Here is a 13440-nt window from a genome sequence, read left to right as displayed (position 1 = left end):
TAGACATGATGCTTTCATTAATATGTTGTTGATGGCTTCTCTATATTCAACAGGTTTAATGGTAACATCCCAATATGAAGCAAGCATTATCAAAGGGTATCTATCTTTAAGAGACATCTGTCATTTGGGATGAATCCACACTTTTACGTCCTCTATATTGGTCCATTGGAAATAGCATTTATCAAATGTTTGTCCATGTATTGTAATTGTTCTATCTTGCAATGTTATCTTACATGAAGTCTTGCTTGAAAATGCATCAAGTACCTAGTTGTGGAAAGTAGAAGGAAAATTACAACAAGAAGATCCTAACAACTCTAATAGAATCTTAAATAAATTCTAATTAAACCTTAATAATATTAATTAAGCTTTAATTAAATTCAAAAGAAATATTAAAGAAATTATAAAAGAAATATAAAAAATCCTAATGAAATATTAAATAAATATTAAATAAATATTAAATAAATCTTAATCAAATCCTACTTTAATCCTGATTGAAATCCTAATAGTCCTTGATTAAATCTTAGAACAAATCCTAACTCTAAATCAAATCCTAGATAAATCCTAAATCGTAAATCAAATCCTAAAAAAATCCTAAATCCTAAATCAAACCCTAGACAAACCCTAAATCCTAAATCAAATCCTAAAAGAACTCTAATTCCTAAATCAAATCTTAGATAAATCCTAATGTAGCTTAGAACTCCAATATCTATTGATTAAATTATTGATCTTATTTAAAAATTTATATACCTCTAAACCTCTTAGTTAAAAATGAGTACAACAAATTTGAAGATAATTGCACTTATCAAATGGAAGAAAAATCCTAAAATCTGCTTGGATGTTGGTCGGCCTCCTACTCCAATCTAAATGTTAAACTTCCAATGTCAATATCTTCCATTTGAACTATTTATTTTCTCCCAAACTTCACTTCAATTGTTAGAAATCAAATATAGTCTTTAAGATAAAAAAAATACTTCAATTCAATCAATAAATTGCTAAAGATCTTAAAAATACTCCTTGACATTTAAACTCCAATTTTTCACACCTCAATCCACAAAAACTTTTATGCTTTTTGATCTAATTGTTTGATTGATCTTAAACTTATAATATACATTAAGCACAACTATATCCACGAACCTATGAAATTACACCTAAAGATCTGCTATAAAACTTCCAAAATCGCTCAAAATATCAATCCTATTTTATTTCACAAAAATCAAAGTCATCTAAAACAACGTTGACTTTATAAAACTCTTAAAAAGTCATTACAAAAATAAATCATACAAAATCAATGTTTATAGAAACCTTATTAAGTTTTCTCTTACATCCCGCTCTTTGATCTTCCAAAGAATCCTAGAATCACTATAGGTGCATGGTTTTGTGCCTTAGGATTTGATTTTGACCTAAGGTGACAATTGGTCCTCTCTGGATATCAATTCTTGTCTTCTTGAGGTAATGTTTCCTAAGATCTATTCTTAATTCTCTTCTACATATGTCTATATTATTTTATATTCCAATCTACTTTGTTTTGCCTCATTTATGATCCTACATAGTAAATAGAAGCCTATTTTGTAAAAAGGCAGCAATAGTACCATTTAGTTTTACTATCTTTTCTACTATTATTTATTTTTTAAGATATTTGCTATAATATTTTAAAATAAGATCTTCTATAATATAATGTTTTTTTTTCTCTTTCATTTATTAGCTATATTAAATCATGACACCAAGTTGTCATCTATCTCAATTAGAGTATTTGGTATTATTTCTTAATAAAAAGTTATATTGTGGCCTTTGATGTCATATTAGTATTGTGGTTATTAGATTTATGATAGAGCTTCTTTCGATAGAGCATAGCTTTGTGCTCAATTTCAAGACAATGATTATATTGTTTGGATATGTCTTCATATTCAACCTTGATTTTTATTTTTTTGGTGGTAAATAGCACTGGTAGTATGATGGAGGATGGAATCACCTTGACATCCATGATGCGGATGAATAGCTTGGAAGTAGATTTTTTTAAATAGTTGTCTTGTAAATCCATCCAAATCACCTCTTTGATCTAAGAGCATACAAAATAGGGCTTGATAGAAAATATTATCAAGCTTAAGAAATCTGATCCATAATTGAATTTTGATCTCTTTTGGCTTGAGTGGATCAAACTATGGCTGCCATGGTTGTATGTAGAAGAAGTATTTGCCAAAGTAAAGGGGATTCTAGATGAGGGCCTCTTTTGCCCCAATTTTGAAACAAAGATCAGTACAAAGCAACCACATTGGAGTATTTGTATTCTTGAAACTACCATCAAAGGTTCTAAAAGATTCACATTGATCTAATTTTAGGATTTAGATCTTGAAGGATGTTTTGTTGTAGATGAAGCCAATGAGAGCCACCTTTGGCATGGCATGGGCATCTTCATCAATGAGTGCAATGGTGTCTGGTGAGAACATAGGTCAAAGCTTAGGTCCGAAAGGATATTATAAGCCTTTGACCACCTGAGCCATTTTTATCAAGGATTAGGTCATGCAAGTACAGTAGTATCGTCAAAGAGTTCTCCCCACCATCATCAAAGTAGTATCTTCAAGAGTTCCCACCACCATCATCAAAGTTAACAACCTGGCTTCTTCGACAACAAAGCTCTACCTTGGGAGAGCGTGAGAGATGCTCTCAAAGGTTCGATACCTTCCAAACGCTTGTCATTCTGCCACAAGCAGACGCCAGCCGCAGCTTGAAATAATCTTCTATGGAATCTGTCTCCGACTGCAGGAACATGTTGTGTGGGACGAGGTTCATGTAGTTGTGGGTGATTCTAATCTCCTTTTGTTGTCTGCATAGTGGCGCCAAGCGCCTACGTTTCGCAGCGTATGGTTCTTGCTAGTGCATGTGAACCCAATGTGGCCACACGATCGTTACCACATGGAACATTAAGTTAACTTACGCATTCAAGACAGAATACGAGAAGTTGAGATCGGACCAGAATCAGTAATGAAGGCGTCAGTTTTTCATTTCTCGACTGCAACCGGTCGGAAAAGGCATTACTTTACTGGTAAATTCGTTTCCATTTTCAGTCTTCGTAGTTGCGATTGGAATGAATCTCTGAGTTGCAGCTGAATGTTTAAAAAACTTCTCTGACTTTTGTACTCGTTTCAAATCAACCGCACAGGCTTCTTCTAAGATCTGATCACGCGGGTCGTGCTCTCTACGCCCACTTTGATTACCACATGACAGCTTTGTTCGCTTAAAAAAGATTTCTCTTTCACGAGTCCACGCAAAGTCCGTCCCCACGAAAAAGTGATATACTGATGGAGTGGATGCGTCGCGTGCCCCCACCTCACAAGCGTGGGAGCATTCTTAGGCAATTCGATTCAAGGTTGAGATCGCTCCATCGTATAGCAGTTCATGTGTATTGTCTGCGTGATGATTCAGAAATCCTCATGTTTGTAAAGGTTTGACTGCTAACCCTGGCCGACAGTAAACCGTCATTTCTTGTCCGGACGCTTCTGCCCCTTATGCTCCAGTTCCAAGCACTTATTTGAAGTATATACATTGTGTGTCCAGTTACCAGCAGCCTTCTGGGTTGCAAAGTCACTGACAGACACTCCACATGCGTCTTCACAGCAGTGACAATCTCTGCAATCTACGATTAAATTACATGTTACTAACCATAGAAATGTGAAGGCGTTGATTAGATATGGAACTCATGAGAGCTGGCTCCATTCTATGACATCGCTTGAATATCTTGAGCAAGCTTTCATCAAAAGATTTCCCGGAAGCAATTCGACTGTGTCGCTCTGCAGCTCACGACATTTAATCAGTTTCATGTTTAAAGTTACTGCAGTGTTTTGAATTTATGCCGGGTGTGGCAACTGTGGTGGGTGCTGAATGTTGCTCTCATCGCCCAAGTTCACTTGGACAACTTTGTTACATACAAACAGGAATCTTAAAGCAATTTCCCACCTGTAGCTAATATGACAGGGTGGTGACCGGTCTGCAATGTTTTCCGATCACCGATTGTTCTACTGATGCCTCCGACAAATTCAAACCACGAATTAGGTTGCACATGGCTGGGGGCAAATCGGCCACGTTTATTAAACACACCACAGTTTTGTACTACATTAGTACTATCAAATCCACTCTTAAAACTCTATCCTATTTTTGGTGGCTAGCAGCACCAAATGCACATTCCTTTCTATTTCTTCTTGAAATAAACTTTTAAGAATGTTGACATTTTTGTCAAACCCCTCTATTAACAGTTTTTGAAAGGATTTCAACAATATACATTCGCTATTCAAGGGAGTATTCCATATATATACCAATATGTAGTAAAACAAATTGGTCCCTGTAACCTTTCAAGTATACGTTCTGTAGGAATTCAGAGATGATCCCAAGGCACCATGCATGCCTTGGGGTCTTTGTACCAGACAGATAGTTCGGACCTACCGCAGGGGCCCATAATCCGAGCTGAATAGTGCATTTATGTCGGAGTCCCCAAAACGCGGATGCATTTGGAAAATAAGTTACCTCATGCAAAAATACAAATCCAAGAGCTTTCAGACACGTAACTAGAAATATGCATACTAAGAGCAAGCAGAAAATCCTGATTTTATAAAGAACAGAATACCTCAACAAGCGTGTCAGAAAATCGAATGTACAGGCACACATGCTTGGGTACAAGCCATGCCCATGCTTTTAAAACACAGTATTAGATCCTACAAGAACCATAGAATTATTTTTAAGACCTAACTGAACTAGAAGCTAATAGACCTCCAGGATTATTTGCATCTTAATCTAGAATGACAAACTCACCTCTTTCTGTAAATTAACTCAGAAGTTCCAATAAATAATCCATCTCGAGTGCTAATGTTTGCAGTTTTACAAATGGAGTACATAAATAACTCCTAGTAAGGCAGGCAAATAGAATTTAGTGTTCACTGTAAAGAGCTGCTTGCTCGGCTAGCGTTGCATGCCTCACGTCCTTCGGTAACTCGTTACCCTGAAGTACAGGGTCCATAGGCAGTATCTGACATTGTGCATAATGCTGCAGCAATGCATCTGCAAGCACCAAAGCAACCATGGCCTCCACCATCGGTACCGCTGCATAAATATGCGAAACAATGTGTCGATTAGCCACTGGCATCATGCCTGAAGTGCTTGTAAGAGATAAAAATATATTTCTAAGAACTGCTATAGCAGACAAGCTGAATAGATCAGCATTTCTTTCTCCAATCAACGAAGAGAACAGAATATATGGTGGGAACTCTGAATTGCTCTCACTATTATTGTAGGATCACCGTTGATACTGTTAGTGTAACTGGTTTTTTCATCTTCAAAGTCAAGCACAGTTTCCCGATCCAAGCTGAGGACAAACAAGAGCCAATTATAAGAACCAGAAAATTTACCTCGTGGGACAACACACGGATCGTGACGCCCACGCGCCCGCAGCTCTGTCTCCTGCTTGTCGCGGGTGACAGTTTTCTGCTTTTGCTGCATGAGAGTGAAGCCATACAGACATCAGCGTAGATGCTTAAATGATAAGGAACAAGACATCTTGTAGGCGTATTAGCTTTTCACAGTGCTAAACACTACCCTTAAACAACGTGTATCATCAACCTTTTCTTTTGGGCTCTTAATCGGAATAATATCTACAACAAGCTCAACCTTGCACCAATCTTACTAGTAAGTAAAATAAGCCCAAAGGCCATGCACATAAAACTTAAGATAAGTCATCGGTTAGTGCAACTACAAGTGATAGGCATTGAGATTTAATTACACAACTTACGTGCCCTAAAAACAAGGCGACAGAGTGACATACCGTGATGGTAGAAGTGGGCTTGAATGCAATCCGAAGCACTATCATCTCCCCGTTGGAGATCCCCCCTTGAACTCCTCCAGATCTGTTGGTGCGAGTTCGCACATTATTATGTTCGTCAACATAGAACTCATCGTTGTGCTCCGAACCACGCTGGAGTGATCCTACACACCACGTTCAACCATAGTTAGATTCAAGCAGTATCGTTCACTCTCTTTCAAATTGCCTAAAACTAATGTGATTTGCTGAAGAAAAGGTAATCAATTTAAGACTACGTTCCATCAAATAAATACATCAAAATCGAGTCATTTAAGAATGTCATTATCAGAGATCCGAGAAGCATAGTACCAGCAAAACCGCTTCCAATCTCGAATCCTTTGGTGGCCGGAAGAGACATGACAGCCTTGGCCAACTCAGCTTCCAGCTTATCGAACACTGGAGAGCCCAAACCCTGTTAACAGATAATGTTCAGAGTTCAGTAAGGATCTCTTAAAGTGAAACGAATCCAAGAAATCAACTCTTAATAAATTCTTAAAAACTGAAATGTGAAGTGCTTTCCAAAGCACACCTTAGGGACATTTCTGGCTATGCAGGTCACAACTCCTCCAACAGAATCTCCTTTGACGCGGACAGCGTCAATGGCGTCGATCATTTTCTGAGCGTGCTCCTCATTCGGACACCGCACGATGTTGTTCTCAATCTGTTGACAGTTCCCAAGAGTAACGAGCATTTGTAAGCAAACATTGAGAATGTACAAATGATACTTTCGTGGGGTTGAAAACTTCCTGAAAGTATTTGCACCAGATCCGTAGGTCTGTAGACATTTCACTGATTGAAAAAAAATTCTGGGGTGTTATACAAGAGTGAAGGGTATTGTTGCCTTACTTGCTCCAGAGTTAGACTGTCGTGGTCAATGAGGCCCTCAGGGACCTCAACTCCATGAACCCTTGATACATAAGCCAGAACCTCTGTACCGGCTTTCATTTTGAGCAGTTTCTTGGCGACTGCTCCAGCAGCTACTCTGCCAATTGTCTCTCTAGCCGATGACCTACCTCCACCCTGCATACAACTACCTTCTCAGAGACTAACTCCAGTGATTAAGAATATGAAAACATGAGTGGAGGAGCCCAAGCAAGATTTAACAACTTCAATGAATTTAAAAGCATAAACCAGAAATTCACCATAACGGAGCCAAATGCTCAAAACACGAAAATTATAGATTTATATGTTCAAACAAATAGTCAAAATAAGAACAGATTTCGTTTTATAGTGTATCCAATTGGCCCTGGACAAAAGCGTGTTAGAAGAAAAACAGTGAAGATTCCATCGCCATTCATGTAGAGTACCTGGATTGCGCGGACTCCGTATTTGAAGTCGTAAGTGGCGTCTGCGTGGCTAGGACGGTAAGCCACGCTAATTTCAGAGTAATCCTGTTCAAGCCAAGAACGCAATCAGATAATGTGCACTCGTGCAAGAAAACACCGAAAAACCTAAAACACCGCTGGTGAACGGATTCATAGTAAAAAGAAGCGCGCTATTTTCCAGTTTCAAGCCCTAAAATGAAACCGTACTAGCTCAGAGCACTGAAAATTAAACGCTTACCCCTCCCCGCTGGTCTGTGTTGGGAACGGTGACAGCAATGGGCGTTCCGAGTGTAAGTCCTGCAACAAAGCAAAATTACTCAAATCGAAACGTTCAGATAAATAATGCACCTACTAATAAGTCAGCTTCAAAAGGATCGACTATTCTCAGGTTGCAGTCTACAAATAACTGCACTGCAATGTGGCATGAATGGACAAAGTCACCTACCGTTTCCAACGCCTGAAAGAATTTTGCAAGTGTCTGTTTCACTCCGAGGGGTTGTAATTCTGCTCTGCCCTGGCCTCCTGTGAAAGCATATCCATGGTCACAAACGAATTAGATCTCGTCAACCTCATTTTATGTACAACTTGCACTCTGATAAGAAGAGCACTAGGCGGCAACAATTGGAATAATTCGTTGACTATCACAGCCCTGATAGTTGTAGACAAGAAGCTGAGTTTAGCCATCTGACATTCTTTTTACGCTGTTACCCAGGGCAGTAGCGTGAGCCCCTACATGAGATCCTGAACTCAACAGAACGCCAAATACAGGTCTGGAAGCAAGGTCACCTTCTGTCAAGGTCGATTTGCATATCTTCTTCCGAAAGAGGCAACCGGGGAGGGCATCCATCAATAATGCACCCGACTCCTCCGCCATGTGACTCCCCGAAAGTCGTCACACGGAATACAGTACCGTAAGTATTACCAGCTCCCGCTCGCACCTCTACATAAATTCAACAACCTAAGAACTTGAAGTGATCACAATCCAAACAAGCAAACCGTCCATTCTACACCATTGAAACCTCGCGACATTCTCGCCTGATTCGAAGTGTTTCACCCTCACAGAAGACAAGAAGAACAGGGAATGCAAAAAAACGCGAGCGCACCGAGCTTCCGATTCCGTGAAAGAGACACCGGAAGGCCAACATCTGTGAGGCGAACAGAGTTGGCCTTACAAAGACGCAACCCGCCCACGGTGTCCAAAAAGGCGGCCTTCTCGCCGTGCCTGCCTGACGCCCTCGTTCCGCCGCCCAACGATTGCAGTGACCCTGCCTGCCCTGAAGCCATTGTAGCCATTGCGTTCATCCTCGCTCACTCGTCACACTCTTCTCCACAACCGCCAACAACTCTTCTCACACTCTACCACCTCCAACTGACGACAACGAGCCCTAGCAACAAACCGCAGGGAAACAACACCACTTCCCTCGCGGCAGGAAGGAAGCTCTGAGCGGCATAAGAATGCGAAGAAGGCAGGCCAGAATTACGGGCCACGGGAGAAGAGTGTGTCAAGAAGTCGTCGAAGGAAAGGCTAGATAGATTCAGGGAAGGTAGCCAGTCCATGAAAGGAATCGAAAAGGGAAAGAGTCGAATGACGACGACGACTGCGAAACACCAACGCACACCAAATCTGACTTTCCCCCTCCCCCCCCCCCCCTACCGTGCACTTTGCCGTTGGCAGGCGCTATCTCCACCGGGACCTCACCCGCTATACAAGAGCTTCCTTCGCCTTCGGATAAGTCTCCTGGTCGAGTCTCGTGGTTGAATTTAATGGTGGAGATCTGGGTCCAGGGCGGGGGCTTAGACCTTGACCTCCTCCGTCTAAACCGGCCGGTTCGGTCCAGGACCCACACTTTTAGCGTGTTCGCAGAAATTGCTGCTTTATTTACACGGGGTTTTCTCGTTGCTCTTGATTTCCTGACAGCTGTCAGTTTCCGGTGGGGGAGCCGGTTATTTCCATGTGATCAAGCCTCTCTGACCTCGAAGCCAACTCAGTTAAACGTAAAAGGTTTGACTGAAGAGCGGTTGCGTAACTTTTCACTTTTCCCCATTCTCAGTGACATGTGAACCATGTCGGTTAGGGTTTTGCATGAGTGGCTTGCGTCGCATAAATCTGCTTTACTGTCGAACTAGAAAAAGCTTAGCACCACACACAAGGGATTGGTGCTCACAAATCTCAGGTGGTGATCCTAAATTTGTAACCTTTACTTGTTCACAAATAATTAGGGTTTCAAAAAACAACACCATGTGTTGAGGAAAGACCACAATTGAACAAATGAAATGCTTTTTTGCATTCATGGTACATGAGCATTTCTTCTTTCGTTTTCTTTTTCTTTTTCTTAATCCATACAATGAGCCTAATATTTAATTGATTGTAAAATTTTGTGCTTTCGTTATAAGATGCAGTCAAGGATCTTTGAACATAAATAATAAAATAATATCACTAATAATAACACTAAAGTTAAATAGTATAAAAACACATGTATGGTGTGTGTGTGTGTGTATATATATATATATATATATACCAATTGTCTCAAATGCAAAACTAGTTCCTGTACATATGAAGGATACTTTAATCTGGATAATTTAATCAGGGTTATGAAATATACACAACTCATTTTTATGTAATTTTGTAATATGAATATCTTATTTCTTTCATGAAAAATATTTGATGAAAACATCACACACTTTTTCAACCTCAATAGTAATGAAACCTCAACAAACATTATGTACAAAAAAGAAAGAAGAAAACATAATGTGCTCAATAGTTTAAAATATTTTATCTACAATTTTATTGAAGAAAAACTGTGTGAACACCATTAACAATAATAATAGTAATTTTAGACAATTCAAAAATACTCCTTATCTAAATGGTTTTGCAAATATAGCCATATTCCTATTATTTGAATGCAGAGCTGACTAATATAGAAAATTCTAGCATGATCTAATATAAAAAATCTAATGAACATCTTTTTTATTTTCCAATCAATACAATTTAATGACAAGTTTTTTAGAAAAAATTGTATTTTTTAAAAAATAATATTATGCTACATTTCACATTCAAAGGCTATTCATCTGATAGAAAAAAGCTATACTTTTATTCTATTATTATACAACTACTTGAAGTCCTCCATTTGAATTGTTGAACATTAATCTAAATAATTTCATCACAGAACTTTTGATAAATTTAACACAAGCAATGTACCAAACTAGTATTTTTGTTCAAGTGACAAACTTTGGGACTAAAGAACAAAGTTATGCCAGAGCATGAAACAATCAATACTTATGTTCTATCTAAATGTGATGATTTTACTTGTACAATGTTATGTTAGTGAAAAGGCACAAATAAAAACCAATTATATGTAATGAAAGTTTTATCAATCAATTTTTATTTGTAATATATATATTTTTTATGATTATGAATTTAAGCATAATAAATATAGAAAAACATTAAAGTGACCCAACTATTTATTAAATCCAACCACCCTATTATAACCATCATTAGAAAAATGGATCATCTCTAGAAACCATCATTTTAATTATGGCCTTTTATCCCCACCCTTTTCATTTCCATCCTCTTGCTCTCTTCATTCCCAACTCTTATCCCAATTCTATGTTTCTCAATTCTTAATACTTGTCCCAACTGCCTCCATTCCTAGCCATAACAATAGAATTTCTCCTTGGCATATTCCACTTTGTAGAAGAGATCGTTTACAATATACACAACAATTGTATATTGATATAGTCAACTACCAACAATTTTTGCAAGCTCACTTGTGGTCGACCTCATGTCCTCCATAATATGTAGTAAGCACATGTGCACCTCTTTACACTTTTTTTTTGTTTTTTTTCATATTTATGTGTAATCTCCATAAGTCTCTTGCACCTTCTTTTCTACAACTTCTACAAGCTACAACAATAGAAATTTAGCTATATTGGTTAAGTATATACATAACACTTTATATGTTGATTGTAAGGTTGGACATTGTAATTACAAGATTTTATTTTAGTATCCTCTAACAAACCAACATAAATTTAAAAATTAATGTTATACTCAAAGATACAACATTCTTATGAAGAAAGTAGATTAACTTTAAAAATTTGATTGATTTTGCTATTCTAATGCTACTTCTTCTTATTGTTCTCACATTGCTTAAAGATCAAGAGAATTTTCTTTTCTTTACAAAAATGCTCTCTACAATCTTAGATTTCTTTCACAATTATAGCAACATCCAAGATTGACTCCTCTATTACAGGTGAAATTTAAGGTGTTTCATTTGAAAAACAACAATAATTGTTCTTGCTCTTCAACTTGATGCAATTAAGTGGAATAAGGTGTAAATCCTTCATATTATGAATATTGCACTCTATAAGTAATCATATTCACTACACATACAACATTGGCATTCTTTGGTCATGATAATGCAACTACAACTTTAGATGCCACATCATCTAATGTCTACTCTTTTCAAGGTTTAGAGCCACTCTATGGTAGATCATTCAAATATATATATATGGCAATAACTTCTTGTAACAACCCCATCCTAATGGCAAGCTATTGATGGTTCATACTTGCAACATCTTGTGACTAGTTACAATGCTTTCTTTGCACATGCGTACTACTTGCATCCCATGGAGCAAGTTCTTGTAGCAACCATACATGCAAGTTACCAATTATGGCACCAAGATTTTTTGATGAGAGTTGCTATTATAGCAATGACATACTTGTAAGTTGTATGTCTCTATGTAACCAATCATATAATAGTGATATAAGACGAGTTGTGGATATTGTTGTATGCAAAAAATCAGTAGAGACACATTTATCCAAAGAGGTGTTAAATAGAGCCATTGACAAAGCTCTTGCTAATTTTTAGACTCATCCATCTCTAAGCTAGAAGCCACTATCTATGGAAGGTGTTATTGTGGAGCTTCAACACCAAGGGGATCAACAATATGTCCCTTTCAACTTGTTAACTTTCAAGAATGTTTTTTCTACTTCTTTCTCTTCTTCAAGGGGGTAATTTTTTTTTCTACAACTCATACTTCAATGATAGTTGATTGTTAGTGTCATTGGAGTTTATCCCATTGAACTAATTTGGTGAAAATTTGGTTAAGTTGCAATAGAGGTTTGATCTCCAAAACATTAATTTTTTCTTCTAAAGAAGTTATATAAGAGGTTCTTTATTTTGCGAAAAAACTCCATTGATGAGATTTTCCTTTATTTTTCTTCTTTTCTACTAGGACTTCTCATCTCCTCATAAATATTATTAAAAAAACTATCAAGGTTTTGGAGAAACTTTATTGTTGTGGTTGGGACGAAGGAGGTCAAGTCGTGCATAAAGAAAGGAGGAACATGAAGTTGGGGTGAGAGTTGGAAATAAAGGTAGCAAAAGGGGACTAGGAATGAGGGGGGTGGAGATGAGGGTCACAATTGTTTTGATGGTTTTTGGAGATGATATATTTTTCTAATGATGGTTATAATAGGGTGGGTTGATTTAGTAAATATATGGATTATTTTAACATTCTTCTCTCTCTCTCTCTCTCTCTCTCTCTCTATATATATATATATATATATATATTCACACAATAACACTATCTTCATTTATTTTCTTCTTAAAGCAAATAATACTTTCCAAAAATCGTGAAAGATGCTCAAGAACTTCATGGATTGCTCAAATTGATGTTTCATTGCATGTACAATTATTTGTTTGTAAATAAAATTCAAATGATAGAGGGTTAATTTGCAATTTGGTATACATTTAAAATATCACACTTATTAAATAAATATTATTTAATATATAACCCATGGTTTAATATATAAGCCAATGGTTAATTCATTGGCTTTGCCAACATCAAGTATGTTTTTGGCAGCCAATATGCATTTAAAAAAAAAAAAAAAAAAAAAAAACACACACACACACACACAATATGCATTGATAGCCAATCAATGCCTATTATTGCAATTAAATATATATATATATATATATATATATATCTCCACGTTAGCCAAGTGCAGATTGGATTCAACCAGCTTGCAACCATCACCAAACTGATCCATTCCATCCTTTGATAGTAGTAACTGGGTAATTTGGTTGGCAATAATTGGGTCAAATCTGTACTTGGATTTTACCACCCTACTGCTCCATCTAATGGAATTTTTTGATGCTCTAGCCAAATATAAGCTAATCAATTTATACACATATATGGATGGATGAGAAATCTTAAATGCCAATTGCAAAAATTGATCTACATGAGGTAAACATAGTTCTTATTATATAT

General features: G+C 37.2%; 1 protein-coding gene across 1 annotated transcript; it reads right to left on the bottom strand.

Annotated features, from left to right (window-relative positions):
- Window positions 1-4565: 4565 nt before the first annotated feature.
- On the bottom strand, window positions 4566-8656 carry LOC112289302 (chorismate synthase 2, chloroplastic). The gene is made up of 11 exons (XM_024534425.3): window positions 8271-8656; window positions 7954-8107; window positions 7613-7689; window positions 7406-7464; window positions 7150-7233; window positions 6689-6862; window positions 6372-6503; window positions 6152-6254; window positions 5807-5967; window positions 5394-5478; window positions 4566-5088 (listed from the first exon to the last, which is right to left on the bottom strand). The coding sequence occupies exons 1-11, from the start codon at window positions 8467-8469 to the stop codon at window positions 4916-4918; spliced, it is 1401 nt and encodes a 466-aa protein (XP_024390193.1). The 5' UTR covers window positions 8470-8656; the 3' UTR covers window positions 4566-4915.
- Between the last annotated feature and the right edge of the window lie 4784 nt (window positions 8657-13440).

Source organism: Physcomitrium patens, chromosome 1 (assembly GCF_059467195.1).
Source record: "Physcomitrium patens ecotype Gransden chromosome 1, ASM5946719v1, whole genome shotgun sequence".
Taxonomy (NCBI): Eukaryota; Viridiplantae; Streptophyta; class Bryopsida; order Funariales; family Funariaceae; genus Physcomitrium; species Physcomitrium patens.
The sequence above is the reverse complement of the archived record's forward strand: the minus strand, read 5'-3'. Positions and strand labels throughout refer to the sequence as shown.